Raw genomic sequence first — 17,588 nt, 5'->3', positions numbered from 1 at the left:
GGGTTTACAAACCAGAGCCATGGGACCAAACAGAACATCATTATGACCAGCGACTGTTTCAGTAACATTATAAATGCTTATAACAACTTTGTTTTAACACACTTGGGTCAGACTTGTCATTATCACAACCCCTCGAGCCCCATGTTGGGTGCCAAAAAGGACTGACGCAGTTTAGCCCCAGCTGGCAGCTGAGCACCATGCAGCCGCTCACTCACCCTGTGCCCCCGGCGGGATGGGGAGGAGAACGGAAAAACAATGGCAAAGCCTCGAGGGTTGGGATAAGGGCAGTTTACTGGGACAGCAAGGGAGAGGGAAACAACCAACAACAGCACTGATAACAGATATTCACAATGGGTGATAACAGAAAGCAATTTACCGATCAGATGACAGACCCCACGCTCAGACTGTCCCCCCCGGAGCCATGCCAAACCTGCCCCTCCCTGACTAGCCCCCTTTTATGGTGAGCATGACGTCACATGGTATAGAATATGTGAGACCCCACCTGGAGTACTGCATCCAGCTCTGGGGGCCCCAGTACAAGAAAGACATCGAGCTGTTGGAGAGAGTCCAGAGGAGGGCCACGAAGTTGATCAGAGGGCTGGAGCACCTCTTCTATGAGGACAGGCTTGAGAGAGTTGGGGTTGTTCAGCCTGGAGAAGAGAAAGCTCTGGGGAGATCTAATTGGAGCCTTCCAGTGCCTCAAGGGGGCCTACAGGAAAACTGGTGAGGGACTGTTTATGAGGGAGTGTAGTGACAGGACAAGGGGTAATGGGTTTAAGCTGAAGGAGGGTCGATTTAGATTAGACGTTAGGAAGAAATTCTTTACTGTGAGGGTGGTGAGGCACTGGAACAGATTGCCCAGAGAGGTTGTGGAGGCCCCATCCCTGGAAGTGTTTAAGACCAGGTTGGATGAGGCTTTGGGCAACGTGGTCTAGTGGAGGGTGTCCCTGCCCATAGCAGGGGGGTTGGAACTAGATGATCTTTGAGGTCCCTTCCAACCCAAACCATTCTATCATTCTATGATTTCCTAGGGCAGGATTTCTGAAATCCAGCATGTACTGTCAGCTCCCTTTCTATGCATGATTTCTAATATAAATAATCCACATCCAGCCTTTTTCAAGATTCAACCCATAGTTAATACTTACAGTTTACTAAAAATATGGTGCCTTTTCAGACAGAGCAAGTGAATCAGTTTACGGTAGTTTTGTTTTGTGATATCAAAATGTGAACTCAACTTTTTTTTTATGGATATTGAATTGAAGGCAAGTTCTTTCTGTTTTTTTCTATTTATTTGCCTTGATTTGTTTTTAGAGCAGATTTGCATTTAGGACCCAAGACTATTTCAGTGGGGTTTTTTTTTTGGGAATTCACTTTCACTGAATGTGGGGTGATACAAAAGTGTCATATACAAGATTATAATTTGGAGAAGAAATAAAAATAACCAAACAAACTCCTGTCACTCTGGGAAAGGAAAAAAATGTTTTCACTGAAGAGTCCTTCATCTCCATCTTCATCATCTTTCTAAAAAAACTAAGAAATTATTTAAGATCCTTTTATCTGCAAGTTATAAAAACCATACACAAACATGCCACAACGTTTTTATGTAGTCAAAGCTTTGTAGAATAAAATATATCCTATAATTCCAAAAGTCCATTGTAGAATGAGGAAGATACTGGAGTTAAATCCTCAGGATTAAAGGATGACATATCTGTACCATGTTTGCTATTGCATGTATTTCATGAACTAAACAGATAGTTGGAAAAAAAATTTGCTAATTAGATTGCAGAGAAAGGGGTGTCGCCTGAAGTTAATATTAGCATTATCAATTCCACATAATAATGCATGGTTGAAGCACAAAGCATCAATTTTAGTACACCGCTTATATTTTCAAATATTCCTATTGCAGTTTCATTACTTTCTTCACAAAAATCAAGCAGATGATGGATTATTCCTCTTTCATCTCTGTAGGAATGAATAACTGTGGAAAACATTTTGATATTTCCATGGCTTGAGGCATCAGTGCCCACAGAGAAAAATGTGTCCTTTTCAGCAAAATCTTTGTTTTCTCAGTTGCAAAAAGTACTATATTGTTGGCAATGCACAAAACTCCCCCTCCCCTCAGGTTATTATTTTATCTATGTGTAAATCTTGGAAAACTACAGTAATTAATTTGCTGTCAGAAGTGATGTATATGAATAATACTATGGTGCACTTTTTGTTCTTTCAGCAGGAATCTTGAAAAGCATTTTTCCTTGTTTTCTACATTTTCACATTTCTTAGCACCAAAAATCTTTCCAGAGTTTTTATTCTTGAAAGCTATGCTAGAATTATTTTTATGATTAGCTTGTTTGCATGCTGTCTTGCATCTTACTGTCCAGCATGAAGAACTGAGAAGCTTCTTCTGCATAATGTGAAACTTTATGCAGTTATTCTTAGTTTTGCTGAGCCATGCAACATCATTTCTCTTCTCATCGTGGAAAGCAAATAGCTCTTTTCTTCTTTGTAGGAGGTTCATCTTGAATTATTGATGTAATAATATTATCACAGTCACAGTTATCCCTTTAGGGATGTAACTCAACCAGCTAAAAATACATAATACTTAAATTCATTCTTGCATGCGAGCACTCTGCCTGTTCTGCACTGTAGCCTGGGTTAGTAGACCTTGGATATTGTGTTCCACAGTAAATATAAGGGATAAAATTATCTTTAGGGAACAAGTTAATAGTGTCAGGTATACCCATAAAATAGGCTACAGCTACACTGAAAATATATTCTTATCTGTCTGTCTGTGCATTTCTGTAGTAGTTGAAGTAATTTCTGTATGAAATTTAGAAGGAATTTCATGATCTGCTGACACTGAATTTAAGATGCTGAATAAAAACTATTGTTGTTTGAGATCAGAAGTGTACAAATTTATCTCAAGAAAGTGGTTTGAAAAAATGGATCAACCTGCAGCAAACATAGCTCAGATTCATTACATCAATAATTGCTTGGGGAAGGTTACCACTCGAAATATTTCTGTCATTCCCACTTCTTTGCCTCTGTCTTCACTCATGAAGCAGTTGTCTGTGTTGAGATTTGGTACCATCTCCTCTCTTGGTTTCTTTGTGCTTTGATTTGGTTTGTTTTCTTTGAGAGATTCTTCAGTCTTCTGAAGCTTTGAGCAGTCACTGTCTTCAGCTCACATCAAGTTGGTAACTCCTCGTTGTGTTACATGGCCCAAAGCCTCACTCCTCCAGTCTTTCCAGCAGCCCAGCGTGTGCTAGCTGTCTGCTGCAATGAAAACTATTGCCTGGTATCCTCCTCTATTTATAGACTGTTGACCCTAGATCAAAATTGCCAGAAAACTCTCAAATGGCCTCTGCTGACAAGTTCTAGGCTCTGCCAGAACAAGTTGTCTTGCTGTCTTATTTCAACTGACATATTTCTCACCGAAATATGCAGTTAAGTATAATAATGGCCATATTCTGGAACAGTTAGCTCATTAAATAGTCACTAAAAAGCCATTTCAGAATTTTTTCCCTATGTGCAATCCTTACCTGGATAATAAATGCAAAATAATGAAGCAGAGTCTAAGAACAATATTTTTTTCTTTTTTAGTCTCAAATACAAAGCCACTGTATCAACTTTTTTCAGATATGCAAGTCAGTGCAGTCTTACGATAGCACAATAGATGAACCTTGTTTAATCAGTTATTGTTTAAAGACTTTTTTTTCAGTCTGAATTCTGTACTGGAAAAAAGGCTTAATCACAGGTACATTGCTTAGTGTTACTGTGCAAAGACTTGAATGATTGAGCCTTGCTCTTAAACATGAAACGCTGAATGAGATGTCCCTGAAGAGTATGTGGGAGGGTCAGACTAAAGCACTTTAGCTTCCTTTTATGCCCTCTTCTGTGTGTAATGTATAAACAGTTATTTTTAATGACTTTTGGACCACTGGTCATGAGAAAAATAAATTCAATTTGAAACAAGGAAATAGAGCAAGTAAATGTTATCCAGATTTTCCTAGGGCTTTATCTTTTGTTGCTTCTGTTTTCAATTGCATATTCTTTATATCGCATCATTTTCCAGCCCATCTTACTCTACAGATTTTTTGAAAGGGTCACAATACAATTTTCTTTTTTATAGATACATTCAGGAAGAGCACATCATGAAGATATTTAACATCTTTTCAGATCTCTGTAGTAATAGGCATTTAAATATGACTGTGATTAAAGTAAACCTTTTTTTTAATTGAATTTGTTCTTTTTTTCCATGTTACTGATTTTTCAACAAACAGTGAACAAAACAGTTGAACAATGCATTATTTTCATGCATAAGCAGTAAGAGATTGACATTTTCCCAGAGAAAAGCTGGACCAGAGTAAGACATTACAGCCCCTTTGGTGTGGGGTAATTAATTGCCCTTCTGACGGTGGTTGCCTCTGTTGGCGAGAAGGTTTGTGAGAGAACTCCCTACTATGCTCGAGCAAAATTAGCTGTATTTGCTTAAGCAATTTCAATTGGTGTCTGGACTTAGTATGGACCGGAGTGCACTGGAGAGTGTTCATGTGAGCCACACAGCTGACAGGGCTATAGTGGGAGGTGTTTTCAGCCAGCAGCAATACATGCAGCCAAGAGCCATAACATTTCATCCACCCCAGTTCAATTCACCAGCCTCCTTGGACTCCAGGCTTGCACCAACATGTGCATCCTCACCATGTGTACCAGCCCAGAGGAAACCATGTGGAGAGCAGTGGTGTCCAAGCCCTTCCTTAGTCACAGGATAAGACACCTTTGCACCTGCTTCTAGGGCACTAAGCACTAGGACAGAGGTGGTTCAGGGACTGGGTTTTCTCCTGTCTCTCTTGCTGAGGCTCTTCCACTTTGTGTAAATGAGTATTCACTGTGCCAGTACTTATTAAGAGCCAGCAGGTATTTCTGAGTGCAACAGCTTTAAAAGAGAGATTGACCTTCTTGGAGGCTACCATGCAATGTTTCCAGTCTTTAGCAATGAGTAGGAGAGAGTCTGACTCTGGGTTCCCATAACAACCCTAGCCCTGGGTTCACGGAGGCTTCCATCTCCAATTCAAGACTCGGTTCAGCAGAAAAGCATGGAAATGTTTAACAAGTTGAACTTCAGAAGGGATGAAGGTAAGCAAGGTGGGTGAATTTGACAGTTCCAGAAATGGAAATTCCAGTTCTAGGAATGACCTAGAGCTCTGCATAAAGCCGTGGTGGCAGAAATACAGGAATCTACGTACAACTGTGGCAGCTCTGCTAGATGGTGAAGGGTTCTTGACTGGACAAGACCCTGAGCAACCAAACATGACTTCAAAATTAGCCCTATTTTGAGCAGGGGACCTTGACCATATGACCACCAGGGTCCCCTTCCAGCCTAAGTTATTCTGTGCCTCTGATTCTTGATGTATTTAGATGTTAGTTCAGACACTGTTTAGATATAGGATTATCCCAGTCGGTGTGTCAATTGAACTTGTTTGGTTTTTGTGTAATTATATTGGTGAATACTGTAATAGTCACAATTGGTAGCAGTCACAAATCATCTAAATAGATATATTTTTGTGTAACTGAAGCAAATTGAAAAAATTATCCAAGACTTCAGTCATAATGCTCAGTGGCATATAAAACTGAGTAAACTGCTATTACTTTTTTGCCACAAGCACCGATATTTCTTTTAGGACAATTCCAGCCAATAAGATAGTTCTTGGGGGTGAGGAGTGGGGTATTGTGTTACCAAGCTATGTCCTCATCCCTCATTCCCCTTACCCCTCCCAAGAATTTGCTGTAATCTCAATTTCTCTTCATTTATAAGCCTGATGTGCAAAAATGTCTAATCATAGTTTTCCAGTAGAAGAAACTAGACTTCTCATAGCTGTTACAGAGGGGAAGTTCATGCTCTGTGACTCAGAAAGGAGAAGCTCATAGGGATTTTATTTTAATTTTTTTGTATTTCATCATGGCTTTGCTTTGACTTCTCCCTGCATTCAGTAATCTACCTTTTGAGCCTATTAACAGTTCAGAGTCTGAAATTACTGGCATCACAGTGGCTTCACTAGCTAGACTACATCGGTGCTGGAAGGCACCAACCTTGATTCCTCAAGATGTTCTTTTATCTAAGAAATAAAATTGTCCCAGAGAATACATGCCCTCTGTCTAGGGGCTACTTCTCTGAGAAAGATAAATGGAGACCTTAAGGTTTTCATTGCAGAACTGGGTAGCACAGAAATGTATTTTGTTCAAAGGAGTTTTGGGGCCAGATTTGTTAGTTACTGTAGGTAGATGATGCAGCTCTGTTGAAGACTATATACTAAGATTGACAGGTGCATATCTCCTGGAAAAAAATGAATTATTGTATTTTTAATATTTCAACAGTTTGTTACTAAAGAAAAAGGTTTTAGTGCAGACATCGACGCAGGCATGTATTTGCTACCTGCTAATAAAGAGGAACTGTACAAATCCAAATTGTGCCATTAGCTGTTGGCTTTGTGACTGAGAAATTAGATCCAAAAGTAGAGCAAGTAAGAAGTTGGCAGCTGTACATTGGTGGCTCAGTGTCTGCTATTACATTGTTGATGCTGAGTCAGAAATTGAGGCTGTGAAATGTTAATTGGCTTGCTAGGAAGTAGGTGAGCATTGTGGCTTAGTTGATTAAGATAGTGCAACATTAAAAAGTGTCAGATGGAGAGGTTAGTTAGACAAACAGATCTGTGTTTAATCATCTAGACATTACTTTTTCTGAAATGGCAATTCAGCTTCTTTCATAAAATTTTCAATAATTAGTAAGTAAAACTTTTAATTAATATTTTTTCAGCCTGCAACATACTAAATTTATTGTTTCCAAGATATTACAGTAAACATTAGAAGCCATAGCAACCATTTTATGCAAAACAAATTTTAAAGGAATTTTATGTTCACTTCACCATTTTAATCAACGTAAGTCACACAGAACTAAGGGTATATTTCAAATGCAGCTATTTATGCAAAGAAGTAATAGTACCTTGAATTTGTTGTAATTAATTCTGTATGTGTTGCTTCTACTTATTTCAATAGGTGACTGAGCTAGAGTGTATGAGCAGTCAAGCTAATACAGTCCACACACATAAAACAGAATTAAACCAGACAATACAGGAGTTAGAGTCTACGCTGAAGAAAAAAGAAGAGGTATTTGCTAACATTTATTCTTGACTTTTCTGTTACGTCATTTCTAAAGACTTTCAATATTAAACTTGTGATGGCTGGTAAATACTGTATTAATTCCTATAGATGTTATGAAGTAAAATCCATTTTTCAGCTTTTTTGAAATGATTAATATTTTTCTGTGTATATAATTACATCAGTCCAATATAGAGCTGGGTATTTGAACAACAAAAAAAAAGTATAATTTTTTCATGTTTGCTTTTACCGAGCATCTCTCTTTGCAAAAGTAAGTCTGCATTGAGGCATATGTAGTTTCTACAGAGCAGTCATCACACTGATGCAGTCCAAATTCACTAAGCGAAGCAGTTGTAAGCACGCTTTCCTTTTTCTGGAGAGTAGGGTTTGGAGCAAGTAATAGATCAATGTCTTTTTCAGGCCAATCTGTTTTTCAGGCTATGTTAGTATAGCTGACTTTTATGATCCCTAAGATCAGCCCTTTCCTTAAATGCATGCCAAACCCCCAACCTCTAACTTGGTGATATTTATCGTGCCATCTGCCTTGGGCTGGACCAGCAGCAGGAAAACAGAAGGAATTGGAGTAACACCTGCACTGGCATGAGTCCTAGAGAAAAGCAGATTTGTGCTGCAGAATGATCAAGATTTGCCCCTTTATGGATGGGAAAAAGGAGGACGAAAGAGTCACATATGAAGGATTGCCCCATGTAAGACCAGATCCCTTGAGCCCTCTGTGACAGACACAGTGGGCACTGGTGTGCATGTTCGGAGGAACAGTGTATCTTGCAGGGTCTTGCCTCCAGTGAGGCTGTTGTTAGGTGTTTCCAAGGAGGATGCACGAGAGGCACAGTAGTTACAGCATATCCTCCCCAAATGCAACAAAGCCTTTTCCAAACTCCCTCATACTTAAGAGATTAGCCTCAGGTTGGTAATGTTTCCCATTTTGGTGCCCATGTGCTTTTGAATTATGCTGAGCTGTTGGATGCAAAAAGATCTTTGTGAAAGGAGTTCTGGGAGGTGACTATGCCTTTCTGGGGAAAAATATTTATTAGTTTCAAGTTTGATACCTTTTAGTATCATTAACTGTTTCTATTGTCTCCTGAAAGTAAGCTAAAAAAAGATTTCTCTTCCATACATTATTTTATCTATATTTGTTATTTTTATACCTTATTACTTTCTTCTTGCTAAATTAAAGATGCCATTTCTTTTAGAATCTCTTTTTACAGAAATCAATGATCAAAGCAGGTAATTTTTTGATGCTCAGCCTTGCTGCTAGTGACATATTAAGCAGCTCAGGGATGAAAATTGGATTTTTCTCTTGAAAAAATGGAGGATAGATTATAATAGAATTCCAAGTATAAAATTGTTTCTCTAATTACAAGGACTCTTAATTTTCTAGGAAAATATTCCTTCAGATCTTTTGTGTGGGAGATAAAGGCTTGGACTTTTATAGCAAAGAAAATACTTATCTGTATTTTTGTTTATTCACAATAGAATTGCTGTTTTGGGACTGTGATTCAGGAATATTGGGAGCAGGGATTAAACTTCATGTGCTATGATGGATAGTAGCTAACTGCAAGTTTTAATATCATTGCAATGGCTTGCTCAGGAGAAGAAGCAGGAGCCAGCTTACCTGCACTGAGGCCAAGCCAGGTAACGTGTTGCTAGTGAGGTTGTTTCTTTTCCCTTAGGAAATAGAAAGATTGAAACAAGAAATCAACAGTGCCAGAGAGCTCCAGGCACAGAGGGATTCTTTGACCCATAAGTTACAGGTGAGCTATAGTACATCATCTTAATTTAGACAGAAGGGAAAAATGATCATCGAGTGAGCAGTTCACATCAGACACTTGTGCTATATTCAGTGAAGGTGCCAGATAAATATGTAAGTTACGCTGTGTTGCGAAGTGGTGGGTCGGGATGCTTCTTGGGAATTTGTACCAAAAGTTCTACTGGCTGTAAGTCATTATTTTTTCCTGAGGGTACAGACCCAAATTTCATTTACAAGTCCACAGAATACACTTGGGCTAGCAGATGTGCTTCATTGATACATGTTCTAGGCAATGTTGGTCTCATTTTCACTGCAGTTTATTCCCATAGGTCTTGTGTGCCACTGAACTGTCAGGCTGTGTATCATCATGTTGGGATGAGTTTGTATTCAACTTTTAAATGTGCCTTGAGAAAGTAAAGGTTAAAGCATTCTTGTGTAGTATAGACTTCAAGAACATTCTGACATTTTCTTGGAATTAGAATCATTGTGGTTTTATTGTTTTTTCTGGGTTGTTTCTTTACTGTGGGTAAAGCCAGATACTTCAGCCTACTGGAAGCAGTATGCCCTCAGTCTACCCTCACTTGCTACATCTGAGCTCCTGTCCTGTTGCTGGGTTGACCAGCCAGCACAGACATGCCTCCCTTGTGAAACCTGTCTTCTGAGTGAGGCTGACCCAAAGCTTAGTTGGGTTTAAACTCTGAATTCAGACTTCAGAGTTTTGATAGGACTGGAAACTTAGGCATTAAATAGCTCCAAATCCCAAGTGCTCAAAGGTGACCCTTGCTGTTCTGTGGCGTAATCTAAATTACTCTAAAAACAAGCCCTGTCAGACTATTCACAGCTTAAAAATTGTTAAGCAGATATTCTTTGAAATGCATTACATGAACTGGAACTTCCTTGAATCTCATTTTAACCTACAGAATAAACCATATAAGAACAAAATTAGTTTAATCATTTTTCCCCATTCTTAAGTCAAATTATTTGGAAAAAAGTATGTTATTACAGTGTTTCTTTAAAGACTGGTGATTTAATCCGGCAGGCAGCTAAAACAACCACACAGCCATTCACTCACTTCCCCTGCAGTGGGATGGGATAGAGAATCGAAAAGGGAAAAAAAAAAGGTAAAACTTGTGGGTTGAGATAGACAGTTTAACAGGACAGAAAAGGAAGACAATAATAACAACAATAACAATAATAATGATGATAATGATAAAAGAATATACAAAACAAGTGATGCACAGCACAATTGCTCACCACCCGAAGCTGATACTCAGCTAGTTCTCGAGCCTCCCAGCCCACCCCCCAGTTATATACGGAACATGATGTCATATGGTATGGAATATCCCTTTGGTCAGTTTGGGTCAGCTGTCCTGGCTGTGTCCCCTCCCAGCTTCTTGGGCGCCCCCTGCCTTCTCGTTGGCAGGCCAGTATGAAAAGCTGAAAAGTCCTTGACTACTAAAAACATCAACATTATTTTCATCCCAAATCCAAAGCACAGTACTATACCAGCTACTAGAAAGAAAATTAACTCTATCTCATCTGAAACCAGGACAACTGTTTTAAATACACCTGAGCTTGCCTATTCCACTATTCAAAAAATTGTTGCTGATTTTAGACTAAGCACGGGAGTTTTCAGCTGAAAAGGAACTTATCTGAGACACTCAAAAGGAAGATTATAATGAAAGTTGTAAATTGTTCTAGCAGTAGCATATGCAATAATTTCAGTGTAAGATCACATGAAAAGTAATAATCAGCCAAGAACTAGCTATCCTTAGAATTATGTGAGACTAGTAAGAGATGAAATGTTTTTCAATTAGAAAATGCTAAGGTTTTCTTAAAAATTATACTTTATAAACTCAGTAGCTTCCTTTTGGTATATTTATGTCTTTAGTAAACAAATGGATATATTATGTATATATTTCCATATGTCACGTTGTAGGCAGTTTCTGAAAATGGTTCTATATGATTCTATTCAAATAAATTTAAAGTTGTCTTAGGATCCAAGTTAAAAGTTGCCTTTCTTTAGCTTAAAGCTTATTACTAACCTGATGCAGCTGGTCTAAAAGATCTTGAATCTTTGCTTTGCTATAATCTTCCTTCTTTGATGTTTTCTTCTGTAGCTCCATCTCACATCTGTTCACTTAGTTGACTCATCATCTGTTTTCAGGGTGATTGTCTCCAGGGTCTGTATCTATTCGTCTCGCTCTTTTTTCTTCTGCTTTATCTTTTCCTTCTTGTATTTGCAAATGGATTACGTAACTCTCAAATATTTTGGAATATAGCCTGTATGAAAAACTCTATGCAAAAAAATTATTATTTCAAGGTGGATTACATTTCCAACACACTCATATCAGAGAATGAATTAGAAATTCATCATTGGCAAATTCCAGTGAAGAGCAATATGTTATCAATGGGAAGGGTAAGTATCGGGGCCTTTGTTACTTAATAATTTTATTAGCAATGTAGAGAAGACCTATCAATGAGTCATGATCAGTGTGACTCTCACAGTAAGTCAGGATATCTTTATTACTGTGACTGATTCCTAAATATAGCTGTTGCATATGGTTTGAATATTTTATTTGGATCCTTGCACCGAATTCCACAAAAGATTAATACAGTGCGAACAACAAACATAACTTGTTAATATTTTATTTATTTTCTAAAACAAAATGTGACAAATGATTGTGTCCACTGTAAAAAAGCTTGAAAAAAATAGTGTAAAATAAACCTTGTAAAGGGCCTGAATGTATCAGAAAAGTTAGTTTATTGTTAGATGAAATTAATTGCAAATAAAATTAAATGACACAACTAGGGGAATAGATTATATCACATGGACACCTCTCCATTTCTTCCCATCAAGAAGCAACAGTTTTGAGGTACACTGACTTGTAATAAGAAGCTGCACATGAGCTGGACATGAACTTGTAATGCGATACTATTGCAAAAATCAGTAATACTAATCTAGGGTAAATATATGTAAGGATCAAATGGGAAGAAGTGTCTTCCAGAAATTAAAAACAACAGCTCATGGCATATTTCAGTTAGTTCTACTTCCCATAAGTCATTAAATATGTTAAGCACAGGTTAGGGAAAATAAAACAGAAGGAAGTAAGGGAGAAAGTATATCTGAGGAAGTGTTTGGGCAAGCTAAATGTATATGGTTTAGGAAAGAGATATCAAGAATGGAATATAAATAAAGTACACAAACTGGAAGTTTAAACAAAAGAAGGGAACTCTTCTGGTTTGAAGAGATACAGGGCAAGCACTAGCAATAGAGAGTTAAAGGGAAACACCTTATTCTGAATATGGATATAAGTTCCTACATCTAACATAAAGCTTTTGGTTTTACCTGGGTGCTCCCACCTAACAGCTCACAGCAGAACAATTCCTCAGTTTAAGAGCATCTGAGGAGGGCCTGAAAGATGATGTTCAGTGCTAGATACAGGCCAATGGGCTGCTCTTCAGGCCCAGATGTCATGAAATGAAACCATATACATATCCATGGATTTCTTCCAAAGTGATCCCTTTCATCACTGGCTTGCCTACCTGCAGAAATTATCACTCAGGTAAGAGCAGTGGCAAGGAGACTTCCTAGAGCACACACATTTGGTGAGTATAAGAGGAGCAGTGACAGGAGAAGCAGGAAGAGTGAGCAAACATGGAAAAACAGCAATTGGTTTTGTGTGAGCTAAAGAAAGGACTGTGCCATTCCTGCAGAGCTAAGAGGACCCTGAATTTCCCTTTTCTTCCTGTACTGCAGTCACTCAGCCTCAGAGGGTCTTGAACCCATGCAGTCATTACACTTGACTGACTTGTCAGTACTGTTTGGAGTGCAGGAGTAGAGTCAATGAAGGAGAGTCTACAGAGTGTATGGACTGGATTATAATCAGTTAGCTTGTTCATTTATAGCAACGATGGGGTAGTTAATCCTTACATAAACATGTATGTATTTTAATTTATATTGTTTCTAAAAATACTCTTTTCAGTTAGCTTCCTTTAATGCTTTGGCAACTATATTATTCAGTGTTAAACAGATTAAACTAATTCTTCTCTTGGTCTTGGCAGCAAGGGATAATTCCTGCTCTCATCTGTGCTGTTTAAGACCAGTGGCCAAAACTCTGTAATTTTTAAACTTGCTCATTTACAAACCAGAAGTAAGGGAGGTATTCCAGTTCAGCTTGGATGTAACCCTTGGCTGCACAAGCAACCACAGCTATGAGATCAGGTCCCCAAGGCTCTGCCTTCTCCACCTGCACTGCCGCTGGGGGTCCCAGAGCTCTCCCCCCCCCGCAAAGGCTGGGAGCTGACACTGGCCACATCATCCCATCCCTCCTCTGGCCAGGGTTGCAGTGGCTGATCGACGTTGCCATCACACCCCCTCACAGATGGAAAGGCCACAGACTTTGACACAAAGCTGCCTTTTTATATCTGTTACTCTTGACTGCCTAAATACATATTCTGTATGGCTCAGGTTGTTTCTTATGGTTAGCTGAGATCTCTCCAATGTAAACATGAATGTATTCATTAGCTTTGAGAGAGGCAGAAGAATTGTAACAAAAACAGTGGAAGAGTGGGAGTGCAGAAAGAAAGCTCTTGCTGGGAGGAATGACTGCTGCCAAATCGCCCACCCTATGGCTGTGTGAAACTAGTTGTAAAAATTCAGAGTAGGCCCATTAAAGCTTTGTGACACAAAGCCACTGTAAAGGTAAGCAGTGTTTAAACAATGTTAATGTACATAAATATGAATTCACTATGCACTTTTCCAGAGAACAGCTGTGCAGAGTGTATGGTGTACTAATTACACTGTCCCTGTACTACCTTTGAAAGTGAAATTATGAAATTCAACATGAATTTATGAGATGTGCAATGAATGAGACAAATAACAATATGCTATTCCAGACCCACGTGACTAATTACATTAGTAATTTGATAAAAGAGGGCATTTGATTTGCACAGTGCAGAGCAGCTGTGACCTTACTCCCGTCACATGCAAGCCAGAGCTGTGAGGGGTCCCAGCAGACAGCGCTCCCCTCCCGCTGACTGGCATGAGGGGGCATCTCTTCCTGGTGAACGAGAGCTGAGCTTGCTCAGGGTCAGAGCCCCTCAGCTATGTGTAATGTGCTGCTGCTTCACCTTTCCACCCACTGTATGGGAACAGTTTGTCTGTCCAGCACTGGTGGCTCGCGTGCTTTCCCTGCTCCCACAGCTGCACTACTGCAGAGCTTGCAGATGGGAGCTCTGGGGCACAGTATAAGACTAGACATTCAGCTTGCACTTGCTGGTTTAAATGTGTTACAAACGATTTCACCTTGACATCAGTACTGCTAGTTTATGTTTCTGTCTTAATTTTCAGGGTGAAAAGGCCTATAATGTGGGACAGGAGTAAGGTAGTACTCCTCCATCCGTAAAGCAGTATTCTGGATGAGCTTCTATATGAGACCATTTAATGGGGACTGCGTACTTGAGCAATTCAGTCTAAATAAGGGAATACTTGAACTTAAGTAAATCTTTGAGAAGCTGTTTTCAGTAGGTGGCATATTTCTGAATGATAGAAGTGATAATTTACCTGAATATCACATCCATTGTCCACTGACTAAATTTTATCCTTGGCCAAAAGTTTCTGTCCTTCAGATGAATTACTGAAAAAAATGGAGGAAATATAGAACACTTGCAATTCTAATAACAATTTGGGTTCTGATTTTGGCTTAGTGGAAACTGTAAAGGGTCAAAAATTGTTCCAAAAACCAGTTGACAAAAATAGCACACAAACACCAGCAGGAGGTTAAACTGCTTTCTGTTTTCAGACAACACATTAACATGTTATGTATTTTCTCTGAAGGAAATAGAAAATAGAAACAAAGACCTGGAAGACCAGCTGTCTGATCTAGAGCAACGTCTGGAGAAAAGTCAGAATGAGGAAGAAGCTTTTCGCAATAACTTGAAGACACTTTTAGAAATTCTTGATGGAAAAATATTTGAACTAACAGAGTTACGAGATAACTTGGCCAAGTTAATAGAATGCAGCTAAAGAAAATGGGATTTCAGTGCCAATCAGCTTAAAGATGCACTGTCTCTCTTCATAGGACTGTGTTGGGCTCTGCATCAAAGTTGCACAAAATTTGAAAATGCTCCTCTGAGAGGGCTTGTTTTAAATTTGAGTCATATTTCAATGTAAAATTTAGAACTCAGCTTGTAGCTTGTTGAAGAAAAAAAACAGCAAACAAACAAACTTGGATTACAAATTACCTCCTTGTACATTATTGGCCATAGATAACTTGAAAGATATTAACAGTAATTGAATGCAATCCTTTTCTAATTATCAGTGATGGAAGAATTAGCAGTGTCCTGGGTCACATCCCTTTTTTGTGATAGATACAATATAGGTTATCTGCTGTTTTATTTAAGATATTTAATTGCTGTGTTTTGCGCAAGAACTTAGTGATGACAGCCCTGTATTTTGTTGTTCTCAATAATTTCTCAGGATACTTTCCACTGTGGAGCAGCAGTGTTGTTACCAATTTATTCTTGCCAGGAGTGAGAGAGAACTGCATCTTTAATTGAAACAAAGTTACTATAACAGCTTGTATAAAGTTCTTCCTTTTGGGTTTTTTCAGTTAGTTGATTGGTTGGCTTGGTTTTTTGTTTTGTTTTTTTTTATATATATATACTGGAAGGTACCATATTTCTTTATGGCACTTACTCTGGTGTTCTACAATATTGTCCAATGTAAGGTTTACTTTTTCATATAATTACAGTGAGATACTATCTTCCACTTAACTATATTTTGAAGCCAACCAATGATGGCAGGTGAGTCCCCCAGGAAAAAAAAAAAAAAGGCAAAAAACCTCCAGAGAATTTTAAATGTAAAATTTGACATGCACAGATAACAAGAAATATCCAGTTGTTTTTCTGGCCATGATACATAATATTGACCATCTATGTTCAATTAACTGTTAACTTGTTCCGCAGGAGACATTTTCAGAATGTCACATGAATTTCAGGTTTTGTGAATAATGGCTTATGAGGAGCATTGTTTACTAGAGATTGCATTAAGGGCATAGAACTATTGCAAGGGATTATTCGTACACTGAACTTGTCCAGCCAAGAAAGCTGTTTCTAGAAGTTTTGTTGTCATAACAAATTGAAATGGAGACATTTACTCTTTTATGGATCTTCATATCACATCTTTATTGAAACTGCACTGTTAACTAAATGTTTAAAAACAGGAAATCTAATTCAGTTATCCTCAGTGAGCAGGTTTTAAAGTTGTTTTGATGTAATTTTAACAGACTTTTGACAAACATGCATTTCTTTATATAATACTTATTTAAAAAAAAAACCACACTCTTTGAAAAGGTAAGCCAAGTATCATGTGTCTTGCATCAAAGTACATTCTTGCCATAAATTGCTTGTAATGTTGAAGAGGGCTTTTTTAAAACATATGAATGAGTGTCAGACTTCAAAGTCAAAGTGCAAAAGATACACTGACCTTTGTTTGCTTCCCAAATTAATTTGAATGTTAAACATGAAATCTAACTGCTTATTAAATTTGTACAACACAATTTTCTTCACTTAGAGACTGCTATTCAAAACTAGAAAATATAAGTTTGTTTTTATGTGTGTACTGTGTGTATATACCATATAATACACACAGATTCTCATTTATATTAGAAATACATGCTTTTTTTCTAAAATACTGTTGGGTTTTTTTCTTTATCAGTAATTTATCAAGTGTCCTCTGACTAGTCAGGAAAATGGTTTAGGTCAAATGCTAAACCGTCATGTATTATACTGTATGTAATGTACACAATGTTTAAGTTTTCTCCATATTTTAGGGTATTTTCTCAACTATTTTATTTATTAAAGGGGTGAGGGGGAGCTTGGTTCAGCGTGCTACTGGTTGAAAACTTTGTGGTGAGCAACATGTTTTTCATTCGGTGGATTTTAGATGGTGGTGTGTATATCTTCATTGGGTCCAGATGAGCGGATATGACCAGTTTTTAATTTACCTGGGGATGTTTGATCCCAATTCTCTTGTCACTTGCACTGCTGTAAACCAGATGTATTCTTGATGTGATGTCAGCAACATTCAGTTGGCATAACGTCTGTGGAAGTGCAAGGAGAATCTGTCCTGTTAATGCTCAGTGGACATAATGATGAAGGAAGAATAAAACCACAGAAAGTTGATGATGGAATAAATGTAATATTATTTTTAATGATATTATTATTGACATTTTTAAAGATATGATGTCATTTACATGTGGGAAACTAGTGGACAGAAATATTTCCACTTAAATTTTGTGAATATGTGTGGTACATGAGTATTTCTATGTATAAGTACACACATATGTATATACAGAACATGGAAAAATTTAGATGTGCACATTTTTAATATTTTCCTATTGAAATTAAATTTAAAATTGGAAATTGATATTTGAGAATTTCTTTTCTCAGTAGATATGCTTCCTTTCCTTTTTTAAAATAATACAATTACTGAGTTGCATGTTTGAATTCCCAAATAGTTGTCAAACATAAATATGGGATAAGGTGGACATACATGCACATATAAATAAAATCACTGAGAGTATTTTTAATGTTTATTTACAGTAGGTGAGTGTTTAGAAATTGCAACCTGAAGTTCATACTTCAGTGGTTATGCCTACTGTAG

General features: G+C 37.9%; 1 protein-coding gene across 3 annotated transcripts in view; it reads left to right on the top strand.

The window, feature by feature from the left end:
- The window catches only part of LOC104643370 (homer protein homolog 1), a 125,580-nt gene extending 109,068 nt beyond the window's left edge, over positions 1-16,512 (top strand). For 2 of the 3 annotated variants that reach the window (XM_075739050.1, XM_075739049.1), the window contains 4 exons: positions 7,051-7,161; positions 8,844-8,924; positions 11,244-11,339; positions 14,760-16,512. In XM_075739050.1, the coding sequence (XP_075595165.1) occupies positions 7,051-7,161; positions 8,844-8,924; positions 11,244-11,339; positions 14,760-14,948 (477 nt within the window). In that variant the 3' untranslated portion in view covers positions 14,949-16,512. The remainder of the gene's footprint in view (positions 1-7,050; positions 7,162-8,843; positions 8,925-11,243; positions 11,340-14,759) is intronic. The other variant, XM_075739051.1, reaches the window with a different exon arrangement.
- Positions 16,513-17,588: the final 1,076 nt, after the last annotated feature.

Source organism: Balearica regulorum, chromosome W (genome assembly GCF_011004875.1).
Source record: "Balearica regulorum gibbericeps isolate bBalReg1 chromosome W, bBalReg1.pri, whole genome shotgun sequence".
Lineage (NCBI taxonomy): Eukaryota > Metazoa > Chordata > Aves > Gruiformes > Gruidae > Balearica > Balearica regulorum.
The sequence above is the reverse complement of the archived record's forward strand: the minus strand, read 5'-3'. Positions and strand labels throughout refer to the sequence as shown.